Source organism: Ranitomeya variabilis, chromosome 1, assembly GCF_051348905.1.
Source record: "Ranitomeya variabilis isolate aRanVar5 chromosome 1, aRanVar5.hap1, whole genome shotgun sequence".
Classification (NCBI taxonomy): domain Eukaryota; kingdom Metazoa; phylum Chordata; class Amphibia; order Anura; family Dendrobatidae; genus Ranitomeya; species Ranitomeya variabilis.
In genome coordinates, this window is record NC_135232.1 from 318,170,220 (window position 1) to 318,189,646 (window position 19,427).

At 42.2% G+C, this 19,427-nt stretch overlaps 1 protein-coding gene across 1 annotated transcript in view; it reads left to right on the forward strand.

Moving 5' to 3' along the window:
• METTL17 (methyltransferase like 17) overlaps nt 1–10,900 on the forward strand; it is a 74,171-nt gene extending 63,271 nt beyond the window's left edge. Inside the window, exons 12-14 of the mRNA XM_077297839.1 lie at nt 5,591–5,683; nt 5,774–5,961; nt 10,272–10,900. Coding sequence (XP_077153954.1) covers nt 5,591–5,683; nt 5,774–5,961; nt 10,272–10,374 — 384 coding nt within the window. The 3' untranslated portion in view covers nt 10,375–10,900. The remainder of the gene's footprint in view (nt 1–5,590; nt 5,684–5,773; nt 5,962–10,271) is intronic.
• Nucleotides 10,901–19,427: the final 8,527 nt, after the last annotated feature.

The window sequence follows — 19,427 nt, forward strand, 5'->3', positions numbered from 1 at the left end:
TATTGTAGACCCCATAAATCAGTAAGATTAGTAATGTCCATACAATGGTCACTATCAAATAAACTGAAGTTTAGTCCTGTGAACAGCAGTTATCACCGATCTATAAAATAGATTGGTGGGGGTCCGACTACTAAGACTCTCACCGATTGGCAGAATGAATCAGCAGTGTGTATGATCAACCCCCTCTGCATTCACTCACTGTGGGGCTGCCAAGTGCTTTTTCCATTAACCCCATAAAGAATGAGTGGCGATCGAGTACGTGCCGATCTATAAATCATTGCCTCTCTTGTGAAAAGGTGCTGCTTACATCTCTTCCCTATACAATTTAGCATGTGCAGCATCCTTGAGGAATTTATCGCTATATAACAAAATAATAATGTAATGATAATGAAAATGATACATACATGAAGACTAGATGTTGGGCAGGATTCCTGTTCTTTGCAATGCTGTTGAAAATAATGATTATATTTTTCCAGTAGATGACGCCATAATACAATTACTATAAATGCTAAGTGCATATATCCTCATCCTACACTAGATGGCACAATAATAACAAAATAAAACTGAAAATAAATACATAGGAATAGAGCTTATGTTTAAAATAAGATGTTAATTACATGTATAACCCTGGTTAGCTTGAAGAATAAATGCAATATTTGCATAATCCAATATACAGCAAGTGAAATAAGTATTTATCGCGTCACCAATTTGCTATGTAAATACATTTCTAAAGGTTCTATTGACAAGAAGTTCTCACTAGATGTTGGAAAGAACCCATCCAATCCACACAGGCAAATAAATCAAACCATAGATGGTTTGTGTAATAAAGAGAAATGATACAGAGAAAAAGTATTCAACACATTAAGAAAGACTTAATTTACAGACACATATATTTGATTTCCTTGCCTGCGTTGATTGGATGAGTTGTTCTGGTGAGAATGTTTTGTCAATAGCACCTTTAGAAATATATTTAATTTAAAAATTACTGATGTGTTCAATTCATTTTTTACCCTCTGTGTGTGTACAGTAAATGTATGTGCACGTATATACACTGCTCAAAAAATAAAGGGAACACTAAAATACCGCATCCTAGATATCACTGATTAAATATTCCAGTTGCAAATCTTTATTAATTACAGAGTGGAATGTGTTGAGAACAATAAAAAATAAAAATTATTGATGTAAATTAAAATGAATATCCAATGGAGGTCTGGATTTGGAATGATACTCAAAATCAGAGTGGAAAATCAAATTACAGGCTGATCCAACTTCAGTGGAAATTCCTCAAGACAAGGAAATGTGTGTGACCTCCACGTTCCTGTATGACCTCCCTACAATGCCTGGGCATGGTCTTGATGAGACAGCTGATGTTTTCCTGAAGGATCACCTCCCAGATCTGCATTAAAGCATTAATCAATTCCTGGACAGTCTCTAGTGCAATGTGGCGTTGGTGGATGTAACAAGACATGATGTCTCAGATGTGTATAATTGGATTCACGTCTGTGGAATAGGGTGTCCAGTCCATAATATCAATGCCTTCATCATGCAGGAACTGCTGACACACTTCAGCCACATGAGGCCAGAAGGAATTCAGGGCTCAGTGCACCTGTATATGGTCTCACAATGGATCTGAAGATCTCATCTCGGTAACTAATGGCAGTCAGGCTACCTCTGGCTAGCACATGGAGGGCTATGTGGTCCTCCAAAGAAATGCCTCCCCACACCATTACTGACCCACTGCCAAACTGTTCATGCACATGCAGCAGGATTTTGTAGGCAGCTGGATGTTTTCCATGGCGTCTCCAGACTCCGTCACGTCTGTCACTTGTGCTCAGTGTAAACCTTTCATCTGTGAAGAGCACAGGGCGTCAATGTTGAATCTACCAATCTTGGTGTTCTCTGGCAAATGCCAGTCACCCTGCACGGTGTTTGGCTGTAAGCACAACATACACTTTGGAACGTTGGGCCCTCATATCACCCTCATGGAGTCTGTTTCTGACAGTTAGAGCAGACACATGGATGTTAGTGGCCAGCTGGAGGTCATTTTGCAGGGCTCTGACACAGCTCCTCTTGTTCCACGTTAAACAAAGGAGGAGGTAGCGGTCCTTCTGCTGGGTTGTTGCTTTCCTAAGGTCCCATCCACGTATCCTGGTGTACTGGCCTATCTACTGGTATCTGCTCCATGCTCTGTAAACTGTGCTGACAGATACTGCTACCCTTCTGTCCATAGCTTGCATTGATGTGCCATCCTTAATGAGCTGCACTAGTCGAGTAACTTCTGTGGGTTCTAGATACTGCCTCATGCTACTGTACACTACCTCTAGGGGTGAGAGGAATGACAAAATGCAAAAGAGGCTGAAACAACAGCCAAAAAGACTGAGAACAGAGAAATGGTCTGTGGTGACCCCCTGCAAAACCACTCCTTTATAGGGGCTGTCTTGCTAATTGTCTATCATTTCTACCTGTTGTCTGTTCCATTTGCACAACAGCAGGAGAAAGTGATTCACAAATGGTGTTGCTTCATAACTGGACAGGTTGACTACACAAATGTGTGAATGACTTGGAGTTACATTGTGATGTTTAAGTGTTCCCTATATTTTTTTTTTGAGCAGTATATATATACATATACACAGTCATGGCCGAAAGTGTTGGCACCCTAGAAATTGTTCCACAAAATGAAGTATTTCTTCCAGAAAATGATTGCAATTAAACGTGTTGTTATACACGTTTATTTCCTTCATGTGTATTGGAACAACACAAAAACAGAAAAAAGGGCAAATTGGACATCATTTCACACAATCCAAAAACAGGCTTGACAAAATTGTTGGCACCCTCAACTTAATATTTGGTTGCACACCCTTTGGAATAAATAACTGCAATCAATCGCTTCTTATAACCATCAACAAGCTTCTTACACCTCCCAACTGGTATTTAAGACCACTCTTCTTTTGCAAACTTCATAGCTCCGCTTTCATTTTTTAATAGCTCAGGTAAAATGAAAACTTTGCTGTGATTGATTGCAATCTGCAACGTAGGCAGTGTTTGCAGTGCTTTAGGGCGGGGGATGGAAGATTATAAAAGTTTAAACTGAGTGGTAGAGACAGACAAGACTTAGATATCTTGATATAACTATACACTGCACCATGTCGAATGCTGACTGATAAGCTCAAGGTGCCACTAGCAGATCACTGTGTAACATGGGTAGCTAATGTCAGCTGTACACGGTGCGGGGGAGGGGGAAGGTGAATATAACTTTTATTTTATCAGGGCTGAACATTGAAATCAAGAAGGTGCTGTCCTATTGGTGGACAACCCAATTTATAAAGATATGTTGGACGCATTTTATTACAGCATGGTTTGGTACACTGCTGGCGTATGTATTGCCATTCTTGGTACGTTTCCTTCAGTATTTAAGTTGCCTGAACGGTGCCATTTTTGAGACTTTATGATTGTAACGGAGCTTCACGGTCATAAGTCAAGCTTGGGCTTGTATTGGAGATATTGAACCTGCCATTGCTGCACCACTACTGTAAACCACAGTTTCGGTACAGATTTACTAATGTCTGTGTAATGGCCAGACAGTGGAAACCTAGCATCTTAAAGGGAATCTATCACCAGATTCTTGCTACCCCTTTTGAGAGGAGCATATTGCAGCTATAGAAACCCTGATTGTAGTGATGTATCACTTATTGGGCTGCATGCTGTCATGTTGATGAAATCACTTTTATCTTTGGCAGATCTATCAGTTCACTGAATGTTGAGCTCTGCAAAAACCCGCCCACACCACTGATTGGCAGCTTTCTGTCCATGTACCGTGTACAGAATGCTACCAATCAGTGTTAGGGGTGGGGTCATACCGAGCGCAGTAGGAGTCAGTAGGTTTACTAGTCCTCTAAAGATAATCTCCTGCTGATAAAACAATGATTTTTTTCAACACTAGAGCAAGCAGCCCAGTAAGTGACATATTGCTGGGATCACCGTTTCTACATTATGTATATTAGGTGACAGATTCCCTTTAGAGTGAACCTGACAGCTAATACATGCTACTCGATCTGCGGGAAGCATGTATCCGGCATTGGCTTTATGATCTCAGCCAGGTATGTTTGACTTTGAAACTCTGCTGCATTTCAGATAAAAACATACGTTAAAAGCTGCTGGGGACAGAGCCCCGTTGGAGACTAGTCTGACAGCTGTGTCCCTGGCGGCTTCTCCCTGCCCTGTGTCCTGGAGTGACAGGTCTCTTTCTGTATACATGTGTAGGGTGAAACCTGTCACTCCAGGACAAGGGGTGGAGAGAAGCCACCAGGGGACCCACCTGTCCGACAAGTCTCCAACGTGGTTCAGATTGCAGCATTTTTTACAGTATGTATTTGTCTGAAACGCAGCAGTTTCATAGTCAAACACCCCTGGCTGAGATCATACAGCCAGTGCCTGATACATGTTGCCCACGGACCGGGCAGCATGTATCAGCTGTCAGGTTCACCTTACAATATGCCAGAGTTATCACAGTGGCTTGTGCAGAATAATACATGTGTTGCATATGTATACTGCCAGGTCTAATTTTACACCGCCTCTTTTTGGCTTACTTTTGCATATTTTTCCAAGCCAAGAAACTGGTGCATGGAAATAGACAACTTATAGAAAACAATGGTGGACATTTATCAATTACAAATCCAATAGATCCAAGAGTCCAGCTGGAAAAGCCATAGGCTAAAATGTATCCACTAATTAAAAAAAAAAAAATCCCTCATTAAGGTAGTCACACTCTTATTTCATGAATGTGTTGCATCTTTCACCTGATTTGTGCCACCGCCAGGAATGTATGCCAGTTAGGCGCAGGCGTACTTTTCTGTTGTAATTTGTGGCATAATTATGGCTAATCTTTTTGGGTGCGCCTGGCTGTACTTTTGGCACTTTAATGCCAGAATTCTAATGAAAGCTGCTCGATGAATCGAGGCCTTAGACTGGACAGTCTTAGAATGTTTTCTAGTCTTAGAATGTGCTGTTTGACAAATGTGATGTATTGTAAGACTGGCTACTTTAGGTTTCAGAATATATTGGTTGGCAAACATTGAAACAGACATTTTCTCCAAATTTTCGGTGCACAGGGTGACATGTAAGGTCACACCACGTTTTTGGAAACCGCGCCCATTTTCAGTAAGACCACATCCATTTGTCAGACATGTCTAAATATGGTGCAAATAAGAAAAGACACAAATTACCATACATCAGAACTCTGCCAATTACGCTAACATTCTGGCTCCTTTAGCTTGATAAATATTCCCCAATGTGTGCAGCCAATATGCCACATAGATTGTACTATACACTACAGGTACTCCATTATATCTCTATTTATATAGCACCAGCATATTCTGCAGCACTTTGTTTTGAATATTGATGTGATGGCAAATCTCAAAACTAAACCGGTATTACGAAATGTCAGAAGAATCTGAAGGTTTAGATCATTTCTGGATGTTAGCTTGACAATTTATTAGGTTAAACTCTTAATTTTATTCATTTTTAAAACATTTGGGTCGATTGACAGAAGAAATATATGTGATAAAGAGTTTTTTTTTCTTTTCATTACCAGTGCCCACATCAACTAGAATGTCCCAAACTTGCTGGAAGCTCCCAGATACCCTGTAATTTTGTACAAAAGTATGAACCACTGAAATTTAGCTGGGTGAGGATAATACAATCTGTCCTTTTCCTTATTATATTACTTTTTTTCCTTACCTATTGCTTGCTTTAATATTTTATTTGTATATGACAGAACTCATCTGTGAGCTGGGAGAAATTTTCCTTCCTAATAATGTCACGTGGCCCTATGGATGAAAATGACAAGCATTGGCCTCGTGTCGTTGGACCTGTGTTGCTCAGACCACGCCATGTTCACTGTAACACATGCTGCCCAGATGGGAAATTGCACCATGATGTCATCACAGCCAAAAGACATGGAAAGTATGTTTGTCAGCTTTACACATAACCACTTGATATGGCCATAGATTTAAAGATTTCTTCCTCAATGTCTGACTAATCAAAAGTCCCCCCCAATAAAAAATAACCTTTGTCTATCACAATTAAAAAGAAAAATATCAGAAAAGCTCCTGAAATATCCAAGTAATTTTGGCCTGAGTGGTTTTCATCTACTACTATGCCAAATAAGCTACAGGACTGAGTAGTTCAGGATTCAGGGCAAAGAAAGGACCCAATGCTTTTCTTAAAGGATGCCCATCCTGACTGCGGAGGTTGTTACCCTAGATTGAAGCACCCAATTTTGGGAGCTATGTACTCAGTCACCCCTAATCTGGATGAATTTTCAAAAAAGACAGACGATCCATAAATATGGACAAAGTAACTATCAAGGTAATGTGTAGTTAAATGTAGATGAGATGCTTAAATCCAGGGCTGCTGCCAGGAATTTCAGGGCCCTATACTGGCAAAATTTTTGGGACCCTTTGAGACTCCACCCAGGTTCCACCTCCACACCTCAAACATTCCACAGTCCCACCACCCACTCTTGTAAAAACTCCACTTCTACACTACATCCTCACCAGTCACACATTAACAGTTCCCACTGAATACCATATCACGTACACAGCCTTCAGTTTTTGATTTGGCCGAAAGATTTTTTAAGCCTGCCACCACAACAAGGTAGACTCATTTGGCTGGGCACTACTCTACTCTAGCCTCTATTAATAAATTGTTAAAATATCCAATACTCTTTGTGGGTATATTTTTCTTTAAGGGAATGGGTCACATACATTTTTTTAAATGATCAATAATACCACTTAAAAGGGACAAATACAGTCAAACCATGGCCAAACTACAAATTACCACCACAATGTGACCGAATAATACCACACAGAAGGGACAAATACTGTCACACCATGTCCAGATCACTTATTATCATCACATGGTGACTGGATACTACAATACTGACCACTATTAAAAAAACACAATACTAATATTCCCATAAGTGCCATTATACACAGGAGCACTGTACATAGTATACAGTGTATAATGTACGGTAAGTATACAGGTAATACAGGGATCACCAGTGATATTATACACAGGAGCTCTGTATATAGTGTATAGTGTCAGAGAACAGAAAATACAGGGACAAACCAGTGACATTATACACAGAAGCTCTGTATATATCATTTGCTGTTCCCCACCCCAGTCTCAATTCATCATTATTTGCTTAAGCCATCCCCCAGTTTCAATTCATAATCATTTACTCTCCCCCACCTCACCCTCAATATAGCATAATTTGCTCCTCCCACAGCATTTAATTAATTTTATTTAAAAAAAAAAAGTTTTTCAAACTTACCTCTCATGCGATCCCCTGCAGCTCCGCTTCTGGTATCCACGTACATTCTGGCACCTGTGTTATGGCGTCATCACCAGCAGGTCACAAAAAAGGTGGAGCTCCCCTGGAGCTTTGCTGATGTTCTGTATTGACGGCCATGGAGCTTCAGGAAAGTGTCCTTCACAGAAATGCACACCGCAACTCACCCCTGCCCCTGGGGTCTGGTGAGCAGAAGCAAAAGAGGGGGGACCGACTGGGCCTGGGACGACGCCTCTTTGCTTCTGCTCACCGGGTCCCATAGACCAGTAAGGGTAGTAAAGCCCAGATGACGGCCTTGCATGAATCACATAGAAATGCTGTGAATAATTACCACCACAACTTAAGCAGGGTTGTATGATTAATGCTCCAATAGTATACAATCTAGGAAGGATACAGAGAGATACCATGTGATAAAGTGCCAGTGCAGACAATAAAACATTCTGATATCACAGTTAAGGTGCAAATAGTGCTTATGTTGTGAGGGTACCTGGTTACAGTAAAAGACCCCTGCTAGGTCCACTGCAGTAATACAGCACTGCATGATCAAACGGAATACAAGTCATTCAGTTAGTAAAGGACCCCACATAGCTACCAGTTCATTGTGACTTTGACGCATTTCCCCATCCTTGATATTGGTTCATCACCAGGTATTAGATGGCACTCCAAAGCAGTTTCTTGGAGTCATGATACTTAATGTCTGATGCGTGATTTTTTTTTAGAGGTGGCTTTTTTGCTGACAGGACTTTCTAGGGCTCCCTAGGTCTAGATGACAGTGAGCTGGGAGACAATCTATCGAGTTTCAATTTAGAGTGTCAACCAGCGTAGTCAGGTAGAGCTTCCTTTAGGGAAAGCATCCAATTCCTTCATTGCCCTGTATCCTGATCTACTCAATTCTGTAGTTTATTTGGCACAAAACCACTCAAGCCAACATTATTTTGATATATTAGGACCTTTTGTGATATTTTCCTTATAATTATGATGAAGAAAGGTTGTCTGTTATTGGAGGGAACTTCTGATTAGTCCTACCTTTGTTATATTCCTTACCTCACTATTGTTTTTTTCTTAGTTATTTCAACCTCAATCCAAAAAACAGCTATCTGAGATTTTTCATTATTGGGTTTATTGGGAAAGAGCCAAAATGTCATACTTAACAACTCATAAATGTTGATGATATAATATAAACATAAGGGTGAATGACCTCGGGGAGATCAAAACATCCAACACCGCGGAGACACCATCACGTGTTTCTCAACGCAGTGATACAGAACACTGCCCCCATCCCTAATGGGAAATATGCAAATGCATGTAGAAAAGCTGCGGAGACACCATCACGTGTTTCTCAACGCAAGCAATGAATGGCCAGGTCTTTCACCGGGAAGGAACAACCACGGGAAGGGCAGCATCCAATAAAGGAAAACCACCTATGCCAAAACATGGTATCCATCCACAGACAGCTGTTTCGGGGTATTAGCCCCTCATCAGTGTGGAGTAGGAAACTGGCTATTAGGAGCAGTGCCTAGTGAAAAGACTATAAACATAAGGGTGAATGACCTCGGGGAGATCAAAACATCCAACACCGCGGAGACACCATCTCGTGTTTCTCAACGCAGTGATCCAGAACACTGCCCCCATCCCTAAAGGGAAATATGCAAATGCATGTAGAAAAGCCGCGGAGACACCATCACGTGTTTCTCAACGCAAGCAATGAATAGCCAGGTCTTTCACCGGGAAGGAACAACCACGGGAAGGGCAGCATCCAATAAAGGAAAACCACCTATGCCAAAACATGGTATCCATCCACAGACAGCTGTTTCGGGGTATTTGCCCCTCATCAGTGTGGGGTAGGAAACTGGCTATAATATAATCGTATAGTTGATATTGTACATGAAACTTAAGTATCTTTGAAAATACTTTACATTTCCTTCAACACACTGACCAAACACTGATGAAACTCGGATACAAAACATTAATTCCGTTTTTATGACTGTTAAAAATCGCTGACATCTGAATGAGGCCTAAACATGTTCTAACATTTCATTAAAGACTACCCGTCACTAGTTTGTCAGAAAATTACTGACATGCTGCTATGCTGCTTATCAAGCGCCTTTTCACATGTCTAATATTCTTGTGCGTGTTTTGATAATTAATTTTTTCATAAATAGGACATGCACCCATTATAGTATGGTCTGATTTAAAAATGGAGACCAACTTGCGATTCATAATTGACCATCATGTCAGCGGGTCTGCGAACAAAACGGACAGCACACAGATGCCATTCATGTTGCAAACTAACAATGCTCATTTTTCTCTGTCTGAATGGGTATAGGAGCTTGGGAAAACTTGAACTCAGAAGTATAGCAATGGGGGACAAAAATCAATACACTAGGACATAATGTGTCACAATCTCCCAATAAACTCAGTAGTTCAATGGTATATCAGCAAAGGTGAGTGTTCTTAAAGCATAACTTTTAATCAATGTTTTAAAAAAGACATTGGTTTTGCACATAAATAAAGACCTGCAGAAAAACAAGGTATAATACAGCCCACAGTGGTGGGTGTAGGCACAGCAACAAAAAGTCGCTAGAACCAGATAAAGAACACTCAAATGACAGTGGGCACAAAGTGAAAAGACACCTTGCTTCATAAAACAGGTCAATTTTAAGGGAACCTGACAGGTCCCTCATGCCCAAAATCACAAGCAGTTGTATCTTCCTGTCTATATTCCCTGAAAAACCGCATATAATACCTCCGTAGACCTCTTTCCTAAGTCATCTGGGCTTTACAAGATATGTAATTAATAAGTTATATGTAAAACGTTCTGCATTTTGTTTTCTATATGAAAATCCTATATGGTTTCAAATGAATTCTGCTTTAAAGGATTGATTAAAAAGTGATATTGGTGCTTTTTCTATTTTCCTAGGGACCTCTACCGGTGTGCCAGAACATCTGACTGGGGGGACCGTCTGCCAGCAATGATGGCTAACCCTGCTCCTGATGAAACAGAAGGCGATCTTGCTTCATAGCGAGTGGAACAATGACCACTCTGTGCCATAAAGAAACTGACCAACGTGATATGCAATTCTTTTTTATACTGTATCGACCTTTTCAATTTATTCTTGCTGGGAACATAATTGTTAATACTTACTGACCATCTGAGCATCCCCACTTACTAGACCACTGCGGGCCACATTGGGTCCTGTTATCAGTAAGTGATGAACTAGTGGCAGACATATCATTGATGCAGAAACACAGGGGCCCAAGAGGTAAGGGAACGTATTTTATGTCCAAAGGAAGTGGAATTGTGCATTATGATGAGCTATTGGACTGCAAAGGGCCCATATATTGTTCTTGCACAGGGGCCCCTTCTGTCTGTGTCCGCCAGTGTGATGAATTATGTATAGTTTTGTCATGCAAAACATAATATACAAATTATAAAAAGCTCTAAATATCCAATTGTATGTTCTTGACGCATATCTCCACGAAGAGAATAGATTGCATCTCTGCTGTCGAAAGGGGTTGTGTCACCAATAAAATCGTATTTATAGAACATACTATGGTGATAATTTTTTGCTTTTCTACTTTCTTTTTTTTTTTCAGAAATGCCTGGTCTCCGAATTATAAAATTTACATGTGTATTTTTCTATTTCTAATTTTTAGCAAAAGTAGCAGAGCATTCCCTAGGCATGCAAAAGATACAGTGAAAAGCCAGGCTAGCCCAATATTATTAACTTCTTCATTGAATAGGGGTGGGCTGGGGCGAGTAGCTTTAGTAGCAAAATGTGACACTTGGGAGTATATTCACACTGTGTCTTTTTACGGCGGTCAGAAACATTGTAAACCTGAAGTTTCTTCTTTTGTCATTACTTGAGCGTTTTTTCCACAAGTGTTTTTTGCACTGTTTTTTAAATTTTTTTGTGTGTTTTTTTTTCTCCAGCTTTTCTGCTTTTATTTGAACATCAATAAGCAGTAAAGCAAACAGGAGCAGATTTTGTATTCGAAAATAAAAACAAAAAGAAAAAGCACAAAAAAACATCTAGGCGTCTTCTGGGTGCCTTTTTTCTTCCTATTGACTTATATTGTAAGTATTGAGCATCCTAGTAAAAAAAAAAAAACGCTAGAAGAATGTACATCACTTCTTTTAGACGTCAAGCGTCTTTTCAAAGCATGAAGCATGTCTGAACAAATGAACAGAAAGTTGTTTTTACATAAAAATCAGTGTTCATTCTTTTGAGTGTTTTTTGCTTTGTTTTCTGCTGAAAAAACTGCAGAAAAAAATCACAGTGTGAACACACCCTTAACATATCTTATGCAAAATTCTAAGAGATTGATAAAGGTGACACTCCCTATCCCATAAAAAGACTTTGTTCAAAATTCATTAAAAAATGGAAGCCAGGAGGATGCAGGCAGCCTTCACTCTCCCTGTTTGAACACCACGATATCAAGACAGCCAGGACATGCGTGTGGATAATCCCCAACAAGGTATCAAAATGTTAAATATTTCACAAAAACTTAAGCGTGATCATCATACTGTGAAGAGATTTATGACTGATACAAAGCACAAATTCATGCAGATAAAGACATAATGTGGAAAATTTCTGCCAGACAAATTGATCGGATTAAAAGATCAGCTGCTAAAATACCATTACAAAACAGCAAATGGGTATTTGAAGCTGCTGGTGCCTCTGGAGTCCCACAAATCTCAAGGTGTAGGATCTTCCAGAAGGATATATGATGAGTGGACCCAGGCACACTACTATAACAATAGATAATCTAGGGAGGTGAAAGACCACTAGTAAAAAATAATAATGAAACAAAAGAGAAAAAAGCACTACTGTAATGCATGCACACTACACCAAAAAGGATCAATAAATAAAAGTAATAATAATCTTTATTGGCATACAATAGCAAAACATGACATAAAACATAAGTAAAAACATGTAGGATCTTCCAGAGGTTCGCAGTTGTGCATAAACCTACTTTTTGGCTATCCCTAAACAGTGATCAAAAGCAGAAACCGTTGCAGTGGGCCAAGACATACATGAAGACTAATTAAGATAGTCTTGTTTACTGATGAGTGCCATGCAACCCTGGATGGTTCAGATGTATGGGGTTGGTGGATGGCCACCATGTCCCAAAAAGGCTGCAATGTCAGGCAAGGAGATGGCGGAGTCATGTTTTGGGTCGGATTCGTGGGGAGAGGGGGTAGGCCCCTTTAACCCTGCTGTTCTGTTTAGATTTCACATACACTTGTACTGTTCCCAAATAAAGTAAACAAAAATTAAAAAAAAAAAAAATTCCCACAGAGAGTACCCCCCTAATGACGAAAAGTCAGGGAGCCTCAAGTCTCAGAATCACACGCTGAATTTTTATAACATTATAGAATTTCAAAAACGGTCATTTTTGACCTAACAGAACAGCAGGGTTAAGGTTCTTGAAGGTGTGAAAATGACTTCCGAAAAGAATAAGGCTATGTTCACACGTAAGAAAAGAAGTGCAGAATTTTCTGCACAAAATCCGCAGCTCCTGGCAGAATCCGCAGTCGCAGTTTTTATGCGGAATTGCTGCGGATTTTCTGCGGTTTTTGCCACTGCGGATTTTTAACATGGAGGGGTGCAGAAACGCTGCAGATCCGCACAAAAGAAGCGACATGCACTTCTTTGAAATCTGCAGCAATTCCGCACTGATTTTTCCGCACCATGTGCACAGCTATTTTTTTTCCCATTTAATAACATTGTACTGTACATCACAGTGCAGATCTGCAGCGTTTCTGCTCGGAAAAATCCGCTGCGGATCCGCAGCAAATCCGCATCATGTGCACATAGCCTAAAGTTTCTGACTGACCACTTTTTCCATGGTACAAATAGAAGAACCGTGCCATCCTTATCATCTTCATGCATGACAATGCACCATCTCATGCTGCAAAGAATACCTCAGAGTCATTCTACTATCTATAAAAGGAGAGAAACTCAGAGGGTTACTATCCTCCCCTGACATCAACCCTATTGAGGACTTACTTTTCCAGTATCCTCAAGCAAAAGATCTAGGAGGGTGGGAGGCAGTTCGCATCAAAACAGCAGCTCTGGGCGGCTATTTTGTCATTCTACAAAGAAATTCAAGCAGAAACTATCCAAAAACTCACAAGTTCAATGGATACAAGAATTGTGAAGATGGGACATACAGTGGGGAAAAAAAGTATTTAGTCAGCCACCAGTTGTGCAAGTTCTCCCACTTAAAACTATTGTGCATAATAATTTGGAACATTGAATTTTGAGAGGTCTTTTTGTTTTGAAAAAATTAATGTTATTAAGAGGTTTGTCCAATAAAATGTAATTTATACTCTAACAGTTGATGATTTGAATATTATACTGAGTAATTTGCATCGGCCATTTAGGAAAATCAGTGAAAAATAGTATCTGCACAATAATTTGGAATGTGGTGTATTGTAAGCTTGCCGAGCGGGGCCATCACATCTCTCCGTATGTGTCCAATTAATTGTGTGTTACTTTGTAATGTCTGATACATATCCCCTCTGAATTGGAAAGGGCTGTGGAATATGTTGGCACTATACAAGTAAAAAAATTATAAAATTAACTACTTGAAATACCAACATGCACTGACAGCCTGAGGCTAACAGGGAATGTCGGGAGATGGAATTACACAACACTGGAGTGGCAAAGATTTCTGACTCCTGCTCTTTTGCATTTCTTTCAGGTTGCCATAACTTTGCTGATTACAAAACATGAGAAAGGCAAAAAGATCTGCAGGCAAAAGCAATTCAACTTTATAAATCATTAAAAGCATATAAAATATATTGAAAAATATCAAGAAGTGGAAAATGGGTTCTCTTGAAACCAAGCTAAAGTAAGATAGATCAAATCTTTCCCAATGTATAAATATGCATGCACAGTTAGGTCCAGAAATATATGGACAGTGTCAAGTTTTGGCATTTTGGCTGTTTTTCAAAACACGTATATAATCAATATGGCCTTAAAGTGCAGACTCTGTGCATTAATTTAAAGGTATTCACATCCTAATTGGAGTAAGGGTTAAGAAATTATATCTTTAATATGTAGGTACCTTTTTTAAAGTGACCAACAGTAATTGGACACTAGTATCAAAAGCTCTTTAATGGGCTGAATTTGCTATTCCCTCATTAATTCGTCATCAATTAAGCATGTAAATAGTCTGGAGCTGATTCCATGTGTGACATTTGCATTTGGAAGCTGTTGCTGCAACAGGTGGTCAAAGGAGGAGAAACAGACCATCACTAGGCTGAAAAAAAGAAGAAATTCATCAGAGAGATAGCAGAAATATTAGGAATGGCCAAATCAACAGCTTGGTACAGTCTGCAAAAAAAGCAATCCTGGAGGGTGTCACAGGGGAACTGGGTAGACTAAGGTTGGTTACCTGGGCCCCTGCGATATCCCTCAGGCTAGGGAAACCTTGTCTGTCCCTTTCCCAGAAGTTACTGTAAAGGTGTGCATGTCTGGGCCGCCAGGCCTGACCCTGACTCCTGTTTCAGCCCTAAGCTGAAACCACCACCCGCCACCCAGTGAAGAGACCACACACCAATCCCCACAGAAAGCACAGACAGGGAAAACAGAAAAACGCACCACGCCGCAGACACACAGGAATACACTATAATGTGCACAGGGCAAAACAAATATAAATAGGAAGGAGGAATATAACAAAGGATAATACACCACCAGATACGATATTCCTACAACAAGACCACCACTCCAGACCGGAACCACTAGGCATAAAGCACAAGCTATAATCGGCGACGCCCAAAGTCCAGCGCGACTATTTAAAGGCCGTGGGCGTGACCCAGCCTCCAACCTGATTACCAGCTAGATTAACCCCGAGCAAGCTGGATAAAATCTAGGAGACGCCACTGAGTGTGTAGTGAACGTAAGTGGAATTACTGCTGTCTATCGGACGCCCTAGTGTGAACAGCGTCTGACATGACAGTACCCCACCTTCTACGAGGGACCCCAGGGCCCTCACGACTTATAGGACCCGGCTTGTCCGGATGGCAGCGGTGAAACATACTGACCAGCCGGTCCGCATGTATGTCCGAGGCTGGTACCCAGGACCTCTCTTCCGGCCCATAACCACTCCAGTGTACCAGGTACTGTAATGTGCGGCACACTACACGAGAGTCAACCACCTTGGAGACTTCAAACTCCAAATTGCCATCCACCAAGACTGGAGGTGGCATGGGCGCCGTGTCCACAGAACCCACCAACTTTTTTAATAAAAATCTGTGGAACACGTTGTGTATTGTATATACCGTAGGGAGCGCCAAACGGTAGGCTACCGGGTTAATGATGGCGGCAACCCTAAATGGACCAAAAAACCTTGGACCCAATTTCAAGGATGGAATCTTGAGTTTTATGTTTTTTGTGGACAACCACACCCAGTCACCCACACTCAGGTCCGGACCTGTCACACGTTTACTGTCAGCCACTCGTTTGTACCTTGCACCTACGCTTAGCAAGCGCTGTTTCACTCTCCTCCAAACGGATGACAGTTATGCTCCTAACTGGTCCTCCTCCGGGACGCCAGTAGAGCCCCCCTGACGCAGAGTACAAAACTGAGGATGGAGCCCGTAAACACAAAAGAACGGGGACTCCCCAGATGATTCCTGATGGTGATTATTTATAGCAAACTCAGCCAAAGGAAGGAACGTCGACCACTCCTCCTGATTGTCAGAAACAAAACAGCGTAAGTACTGCTCCAAATTCTGGTTCATACGCTCGGTCTGACCATTTGACTGAGGATGAAACGCAGAAGAATGCGACAACTTGATCCCCAGCCGTCCAAAATTTTGCCACAAACTGAGTACCCCTATCAGGCACGATGTCAGACGGGACCCAGTGAAGTCTGACCACCTCCTGCACAAAAACCTGAGCCAGAGTCTTAGCGTTAGGCAACGAAGGCAAAGACAAAGTGCGACATCTTTGAGAACCGATCAACAACCACCAGAATGACCGTGTTCCCAGCAGAGGAGGGCAAATCTGTGATAAAATCCATGGAAATCTCCGTCCATGGCCTACTCGGTACCCCGAGAGGATGTAGTGTGCCAGCAGGACGAGAGCGGGACGTCTTAGCCCTAGCGCACGTGGTACATGATACGTACGAGACCACGTCCTGTCGGATTTTGGGCCACCAAAACCGACGTGACACCAACTCCAAGGTACCCCTAACCCCTGGATGGCCAGCCAGGACAGCATCATGATGCTCACCCAACACCTTTAGGCGAAGATGGAGCGGTACAAACGATTTGTTAATGGGAAGCTCTGGTGGTACCTCCTCCTGAGCCTCGGCAATCTCAGCCTCAACCTCGGTCGTGAGAGCCGAGACCACTACACCCTTTTGGAGGATGGGTGCCGGATCTTCCCGAGGTTCTCCCCCCGGAAAACACCTGGACAAAGCATCCGCCTTAGTGTTCTTAGACCCAGGTCGGTACGTAACAAAAAAGTTGACCGCATGAAAAACAATGCCCAGCGAGCCTGCCTGGGAGACAGACGCTTGGCTGACTCCAAATGCAGCAGATTTTTATGGTCGGTGATAACTGTAACCTGATGGACCGACCCCTCCAAAAAGTGTCGCCATTCCTCAAAAGCCAACTTGATAGCCAACAATTCCCTGTTGCCGATATTGTAATTACGTTCGGCAGACGACAGCTTCTTGGAAAAGTAGGCGCAAGGACGCAACTCGCCCAAGGATGAGCCTTGTGACAGCACCGCCCCCACTCCAACCTCAGACGCATCGACTTCCATGGTAAATGGTTTTGATACGTCCGGTTGCACCAGAATGGGGGCCGAAGCAAAACTGTTCTTCAGAAATTCAAATGCGCGCACAGCAGCCCGAGGCCAGGCAGAGAAATTGGTACCCTTTTTCATCATGTCAGTAAGCGGTTTAGCAATGGTAGAAAAATCTTTGATAAATTTTCTATAATAGTTGGAAAACCCAAGGAACCGCTGGAGTGCTTTTAGATTATCAGGCCGTTCCCAGTGCAGCACCGCTTGCACCTTAGCGGCATCCATTTTAAACCCTGAAGCAGGCACAATATAACCCAAGAAAGGCAACTCCTCAACCGAAAATACACATTTCTCATGTTTTGCATAGAGCTTATTTTCCCTGAGAAGCTGTAACACCTGCCTCACATGCTCTAAATGATCACGGTCGCATGAATAAATGAGAATGTCATCTAGGTACACAATAACGAATTTCCCCAGAACATGCGAGAATACATCATTTATGAAATGTTGAAAAACTGCAGGCGTGTTTGTCAACCCAAATGGCATCACCAAATTTTCAAAATGACCCTCAGGAGTATTAAAAGCCATCTTCCACTCATCACCTTGACAGACTCTTATGAGGTTGTAAGCCCCCCTGAGGTCAAGCTTGGAAAACCACTTAGCACCAGCCACCTGGTTGAACAAATCAGGTATCAGTGGCATAGGGTATGGATCACGAACCGTAATCTGGTTTAACTCCCTGAAATCCAGACACGGGCATAGTCCGCCATCTTTCTTCTTAATGAAGAAGAACCCTGCTGCCACCGGCGAGGACGAAGGCCTGATGTGCCCTTTGATCAAACTCTCAGCAATGTAGTCTTTTAAAGCTTGTCTCTCAGGACCAGAGATGTTAAACATCCTAGCTTTCGGCAATTTGGCCCCTGGTTTAAACGTAATAGTACAGTCATAGGGTCGATGTGGTGGCAATTCTGAGCAACCCTTCTCAGAGAACACATCTGCGAAATCCAGCAGTGACTCAGGAATGCTAGGAGTCACAGCGGACACACATGTGGCCAGGCAATTCTCCTGGCAGAATCCGCTCCACTGAATTATGTCCTGAGTTTTACAGTCAATCACCGGGTTGTGCATAGACAACCATGGAAAACCCAGAACCATTTGTGCAGGAAGATTACTGAGCACCCTACATGTAACTTGCTCAGAATGTAGGACCCCAATGTGGAGTTTAACCTCAGCCACAAACTCAGTAATCTCCCCCTGTGGGAGTGGAGTAGCATTGATGGTGACCACCCGGATAGGATGAGGCAGTTTTTCGACCGTGAACCCGGCCGTGCGCGCAAACTCCTCATCAATGAGATTAGTGGCCGACCCACTATCCACAAAAACAGTGATTGGCAGCTCTCTGCCAGTGACCATAACTCTGGCAGGAAGCATACATTGGGAGACCACCATGGAGGATATGCATAAGCTCAGATTGGCCTCCTCCACACCCTCTGAGCTTAGTAGTTTTCCACCGTTGCGCTTTTCTTAGAAAACAGAGGACAAGCATTAACATAATGCCCTTTTTTACCACAGCAAAAACAGGCTCCCTGCTTCCTGAGTGAGGGGGCTCGATGATGTGACACCCCTGCGACTTGCATAGGCTCCGTGGGCTCACCTGCAGCAACTTCACGTGCACCTACGCCCTCCCCCTTAAGCGGCATCTCTTGCACCCCCTGATGCAAACGGCGATCAATGCGGACAACAAGATTCATAGCAGACTCTAGAGAAGGAGGAGTCTCATACATCAGGAGGGCTTGTTTAACCCTTCTCGAAACCCCATGTACAAACTGACTCCGCAGCGCCGGGTCATTCCATTGTGTGTCCACCGCCGAGCGGTGAAATTCAGAACAGTAATCCTCCGCCATTCGCTCCCCCTGGCGGAGAGCACGTATTTTAGATTCTGCTAGAGCCAATCTGTCAGGATCATCATATATGAGCCCAAGAGCAGAAAAAAAAATCTCCACTGAGTTAAATGCAGCTGAATCAGATGGTAATGAAAATGCCCATGCTTGGCGGTCTCCATTCAGTAATGACAATACCAGGCCCACACGCTGAGCCTCATTACCTGAGGAAACCGGGTGCATACGAAAATATAATTTGCAAGCTTCAGGAAAAACAACAAATTTACTGCGTTCCCCAGCAAACCTCTCAGGTAAAAGAATCTTTGGCTCTGCAACTCTACCTGCATTTTCAGCTTGCACATTAGATACTACAAGACCCTGTTGCTGAACTGCCCCCTTCAACTCAGTGACCTGTAATGACAGCGCCTC